The sequence below is a fragment of the Tenrec ecaudatus genome, chromosome 16 (genome assembly GCF_050624435.1).
Source record: "Tenrec ecaudatus isolate mTenEca1 chromosome 16, mTenEca1.hap1, whole genome shotgun sequence".
Classification (NCBI taxonomy): domain Eukaryota; kingdom Metazoa; phylum Chordata; class Mammalia; order Afrosoricida; family Tenrecidae; genus Tenrec; species Tenrec ecaudatus.
Window position 1 is genome coordinate 79,939,624 of NC_134545.1, and position 6,000 is coordinate 79,945,623.

The 6,000-nt window shown below is 55.2% G+C and overlaps 1 protein-coding gene across 1 annotated transcript in view; it reads right to left on the reverse strand.

Annotated features, from left to right (window-relative positions):
* PDLIM1 (PDZ and LIM domain 1) overlaps nucleotides 1–3,810 on the reverse strand; it is a 48,645-nt gene extending 44,835 nt beyond the window's left edge. The window contains exon 1 of the mRNA XM_075535047.1: nucleotides 3,619–3,810. Within this exon, the coding sequence (XP_075391162.1) occupies nucleotides 3,619–3,714 (96 nt within the window). The 5' untranslated portion in view covers nucleotides 3,715–3,810. The remainder of the gene's footprint in view (nucleotides 1–3,618) is intronic.
* Nucleotides 3,811–6,000: the final 2,190 nt, after the last annotated feature.

Below are 6,000 nucleotides of genomic sequence, written 5' to 3' on the forward strand. Positions count from 1 at the left end.
AAACCCTATACAGGGTGGCTATGCGTCAGAATGGGCTGAATGCCAGAGGTTTTTTATGACGTTTTGTATTTAGCCCACACAGTTAAGAGAGAAGGAAGAATTTTTACATCGAGAAGCTTCTGCAGTTTAACACCTGACTTGAGCCAACACCCGAATAATGCACGCAGGAGAAAGCAAACGTAGTTATTTAAGTAAAAGGCACTTCCCTCCCCGCCTAACGTTATGGTTAGCTTTGGGTGGGGCCTCGAGATCTGTGTGGGCACAAACAGACTAGCAAGCACCTTCTGCCCAGATGTGAATCACCTTCATCCCTTTCACACTTCCTCAGTGGTCGGTTTACAAGCATTCTCACTGCCCTTACTCACAGTCCAAGGCCCTCCGTCATCCCCATTACAAAGCTAAAGAAGTGAGCCTGGGGCAGGAGGCTCACCCCAGTGCCAAGGGAAACCACCTGCCTCCTTCCCCGGCCCTAAGATCCCTTAAGGTCAGGGCGGTTCCATTGCTGGAGGAGAGCGGGTCCACACCTTTCTCAGGTGGACTGAATGAAGGATGAGAATGTTACCGCCTCAAAGCGCTCTCTCTTATTATTTTTTTTCACTTTAATAGTTTGCTGGCCTATCCTTCGCCTACCATACAATTCAATGGTTTAAATATGTGGGAAAGAAGTTGTGCCATCCCCACCCCACCCCCAGTTTTAAATATTTCTTCATTCTCGTACTCGTTCTTATTTACTTCCCCACCCCCCACCCAGCCTTCCCTACCATCATCTAAAGAACTATTTACCTAGTTATTGTCCTCTAAATCACTTTCACTTTTCCACTCACGATTAGCTTCTCTGTCTCCCAGTGTGTGTGTATGAGAGAGGGGGCGGGGGAATGGGTGGCTCCCCTGTCTAGTGCATGTACACTTTGATGATGGAACTGGCTCCTCTCTCATTTCTGGGTCCCCAGCGCTTTTTATACGGAGCCCTGCAGGTGCAGCGGCCTGGGGATTTGGGCCGTTAACCTCCGGGTCAGACCCACCAGCTGCTCCCATAAAGATTTACAATCTCCAGACAGACCCCCACTACTGCTGACGTGAGTTAGATCAACCCCCTGACAGCAGGAAGGATTGTGTCTAAGACTCGTGGGTGGAAAGCACTCAGCCACTAACGGTTAAGGAAGACATTTCAAATCCAACTAAAGATCCAACCCAAAAGAGAGGGGGTGTGGAGTTGCTTCTGAAAGTCACAGTGATGAAAACTGTGGAGCCCAGAGCCCAGGGACGCGCTGACGCCCACAGGGCCAACAGAGAGTCAGCATCCACTCAGCAGCAGCCGGCTCTAGTTTTGCTTTTCAGTCTTTTGCACAATCGCTCGTGGCAGGTGCTCATTACACAAGTGCTGGTGAGTGGAAGAAGGGACACAGGAAGGCACACACAGACGGAGCTTTCACGCCGCAATACACCGACATTCCTGCAGAACGCCGCGTTCAGGTTTGGGTTGTATTTTTGTTTTTTAAGCAGATAAAATGAGAGGCTGCAACTGCCCTTTGAACAGCTTGCCAATACATCCTCCACTCTATAAAAAAAGGTTTCACGTCATACATAAATCTCCAAAGTGGAGAGGGCTGACAGGTTAATTATAGACACAGAGGGCAGAGGCAAATGGGCTATGAGGTAAGCGTATCTAAATGTGCAGAGGTGATGCCTACCCAGGGCCAGCGTGTATCAATAAGCCGCAAGGACTGACCCACACGACCAAGTACCGCTTGGTGCCAGACCGGGGGAAGGCACAGGTCCTGCCATTGAGGAATCTTGCTGGTGGCTGCGAAGACCGAGCGCACCTCAGAGAATGATCAAAGGTGTCTGGCAAGACAAGGTGTGCAGGTGAAGGGGAGGGCGAAGGACTCCTAAATTAGCTCATGGGCCCTTCAGAAGAGGCCTCCCAAGTGGGGCAGGCCCACCAGGAAACAAGGGGGACCCAAATCTCTCCAAACATCTAGTCAATACTGACTCCTGCTGACTTTGTAAGTCAGGGTAGAACTGCCCCTGCAAATTGCCTAACCGGCAACCCTGAAGGAGACTAGAAAGCCTTGTCTTTCTCTCTCAAGAGGAAGGGGTGGCTTAGAACTGCAGACCTCTTGGATCCCAGCCCAATTCCTAACCACTACTCTCCAAGGGCTAAACAAGTTTCAGGACCTCCTCTTAAAGAAACTATGAAAAGGGCCTGCATTTTTCTCCTGTACCTCCTATCTCCTTCATCAGCAGCTACAAGGCGGGACTTAGTCAGAATAACCTATAGACACTTTTCTGGCCTGCTTAAGGGAAGAGTTTGGAACATTGGGGAGGGGATTTGGAGCTGTGATTCAGGAGTGGGATGAGTCCAAAGATTGAATGCAGGGCCTTGGGGCAGGGTGTGGCCACCAACCGCTGAGCTTCTGCTCCCAAAGTCAGGCAAAAGCACACATCCCTGCTGGCGCTTGGGGGTGGAAACCCTCAGGAGGACATCAGCTTCAGTTGGGACCACACTAGATGGGCTAACTACTATGTTAATGAGGTTGTGGGTTCAAACATTCACACCACCACCACCACCACCCCAGCAGCTCCTACAGAGACCGGCCAGGCCATCTGCTCCCTTGAAGTTCATTGACTAGGAAACCCCGGGGAGCTATTCTACCCTGTGACCACAGTCCTCAGGGGTCACTAACAGTAGAATTTTGGGGTGGGAGGTAGGAGACACCTCAAAACAGATGGCCAAAGCCTGGGCCTCCACATTCCGATCTGAGTCTAGATCTTCCAGGGTTTCCACTGGATTTGGGAGAGCTGGGTGTAGAAGTCTTGGATCGAAGCTGAGCCCTTTCAAACAGATGAGACCCTTTAATTTTTCAAACACTCAGGCAAACATGCACACACACCTCAAAACACCCGTCAGGTCCCAGGACAAGCTCCCTCCATTCCCTGGGGGGGGGGGGGGGAGGAATGCGCTGGTAGGATGATCCTTCGAGAATGTCTCATGCAATGACACATGGCCACCACCCGTGAGAGAGAAAAATGGCTAACAAGATTACTTGGGGACTTGTTTATATGTTTCCAAATGCTCAGCTCTTCTCCTAAAGGCAGGACGGGTCAAGTCCCAAGGGAGAGAAACTAGAGGCTTCTGGTTGTAGTTAATCGCACAGTTACCGGCTCACCCAGTCCCCCTCAATGTCCAGGTCTCCCCAGACGCTTCCAAAGTGCTTTGGGCCCCCAGAATCGCCGGAAGAACCGCGAAGTCCCATCGATCGCCTGCGCGATCGATCTGCAGGGAGCCTCTAGCGCTCGCCGTTTCTCACAAAGGCGCGTCCACTCGCGGGCCGCAGGGGCGAAAACCGCCTGCTCTTTCCCGCCGGCCCCTCCCGGAGCGCAGAGCCCGGCACCGGGCGGCGGCAGCGGCCGGCCGAGGCGCGCGCAGAAAGCTCGGCGCACCGCACGCCCGGCGCACCTGGACGCGCTGCCCGGTCCTGGCTGCGCACGGGGCGCCCGCAGCTGGCATCCGCGGCCGCGCGGGCGAGGACTCGGGGCCCCGAGGCGCGCCGCCACCTAGCCCCGGGGCGTCCCGATCGCTCGCCCGCTCGCGCGCGCGTCTCCGGCCGCGCTTACCCGGGAAATGGCGAGCGGCTGCTCGAAGTCCTTGCCTCCCACGAGGCGGAAGCCCCACGGCCCCGGGCCCTGGAGGACGATCTGCTGGCTGGCCATGGCGCGGCGGCGGCGGGCGGGACCGACGGGGCAGGACGAGGCGCGAGGCGCGGCGCTCCCGGGGCGGCTGTCGGAGAAAGAGCGCGCGGCGGCGCCTGGGGCCGCGGCGGGAGGAGCGAGCGCAGGGGCGGCCCCGCCCCGGCCGCGTCGCCGCCACTCGCCCCGCCTGTCCCCGGTCCGCTCCCCGGGGCCGCTCACCGCCCGCGGGCTCGGGCGGGAGGGAGCCTGGCGCGGCGCCGGACCCCGGCACTCCCTCCCCCGGGCCCGCCGGCGAGCGGGGTGAGAGGGCCGGCCGGGACACGCCGCCCGGGAGGTAACGCCGGGTCGGCCCTTTTTAGACCGACAGTTTAAACGTGCCGCCTGCTTGCGGGAGACATTCCCGATCTGCAAAGGTCCTTGGGCAGGATTTCACTGGATGCAGAAAGGCAGGGAAAAGGGTCCCATTTTACAGATGAGCGAACTGAGCTGGCTGGAGTGAGAAGCCTCGTTTAGCCACGAAGCTCCGCGGGGGCGCCTCTTGGCCACAGCCCCAGCGCCCAGAGCGCCCTTTCGGAAACTTTTCTGGTGTTAACGAGGTCGTAGCTTGATTTAATAAGGAGACTTTCTGACCGCCTTCGTAGCCCTTTCTCTAGCCCGGCGTCCCCGCCTTCCCAGTAGTTCATCAATGATTTCAACTTGAAGTCAGACGCAGGCCAAGGGCGACTGCAGGGTCAAGCCCTGGACTGAAGTCCGAGGGCCTAGCTAGGTTCCCAGCCTGCCACTAGCTCTTTTCCTGGGCTCCCTGCCCTCCTCCCACTCAGCTGCATTCTCCTGGTTCCCCATCCACCTCCTCCTAAAAGCCGAATCCTTAAGATGCCCTAACTCCATCTCTAACTTCACCGCCTCCTTCTTCCAAGAATCTCGTTGTCCTCACAGGCTACTTAGCTGCGTCGGTGCTCTGCGAAGGGCCTGCATCCTCCTGGGCCAGGAAGGCCTTGTCCAGACATTCCCACGGTTATCTTTGCTCATGATCTCTTCTTAACCGCCCTGCCTAAGACTTGCTCTCCACAACAGAAGCAGCCCTGGTGTCCCAGGTAAGCGGTTCCACGTTGAAGCTATAGGGGGAGGGGAGTATACCAACCTACCTGCCTTTCCCTCTGAGAAGAGACCGGGCCATCTGCTCATTTAGGATTGCAATCTAGAAAGCCCCGTGGGATACTGCAAGTCTGCCATCCTGGGGCGCTATGAGTTTAACCGACAACACCCCTACCTCCCACCTCCCTCTGCCCGCAGCGATTTTGTGTTTCTCTGTACCTTGGTATACTCTAAGGAAGGGGAGGGGAGGATGTAGCTGCCCGAGATTTACATAGAGTCCAGGAAACCCTCTATCAGGTCCCTCTAAGTTAAATCAACTTGAGGGCATTGGGTTTGGTTCTGGACGTGGACCCACCCTATGGAAAGAGCTGGTGGCGCAGTACTGAGCTGCTAACGGAAAGGTCAACAGTTTGAGATCACCAGCTACTCCACAGAGAGATGTGGGAGATGGCCTGATAACCCGATGGGCTGCTATAGGCTCCAGGTGATTCGGAATCTACTCACAGGCTGGGGGTTGGACTTAAGCTATAGGAATACCTGGGTGGGACAGACAGCTATTAGCCAAAAACGTGTTCGTTCTCACCCACCCAGAGGTGCCTAGAAAGACAAGAGACCCGGCAATTTGTTCTGAAACCCCTACAGAGCTGTCGTACTCTGCCACCATGAGTTGGAGTTGATTCAATGGCAATGATTTCTTTAATCTGAGGGAAAAAAGACCTAAAGTTACACCCAGTAACCAGCCATCAACATCAAAAGTGCATTCTCTTTCAGTAAGAGTCCACTGATTAGAAAACATGCCAATGCTTCAAGGCGCTGCAGACTTGTGAGGGCAGTCATCAAATCTGGATTCTGCTTTTGGATACATAACAGTTTTGAATGGTGGTGTAGATCACATGTAGGACAGATAACCACAAGGACAACAGCTCCAAACCAGCAGCCACTCCGAGGGTGAAAAATGAGGCTTTCTACTCCCATAAAGATTTACAATCTCGGGAAACATCCAGAAAGATGGCGCCCATGTGTAATCACCCACTCTGTGATCCTGTTGTTAGACCAGGAAATCCAGAGAAAATGGCTGCTAACTGGAGAGCCGTGAGCAGGCCAGAGATCTGTGAGCAGGCCGGAGAGCTGTGAGTAGGCGGAGATCTGTGAGCAGGCGGAGATCGGGAGCAGAGCTCTTGTCTTCTCTCAGCTGTGGATACCACGAGCTAA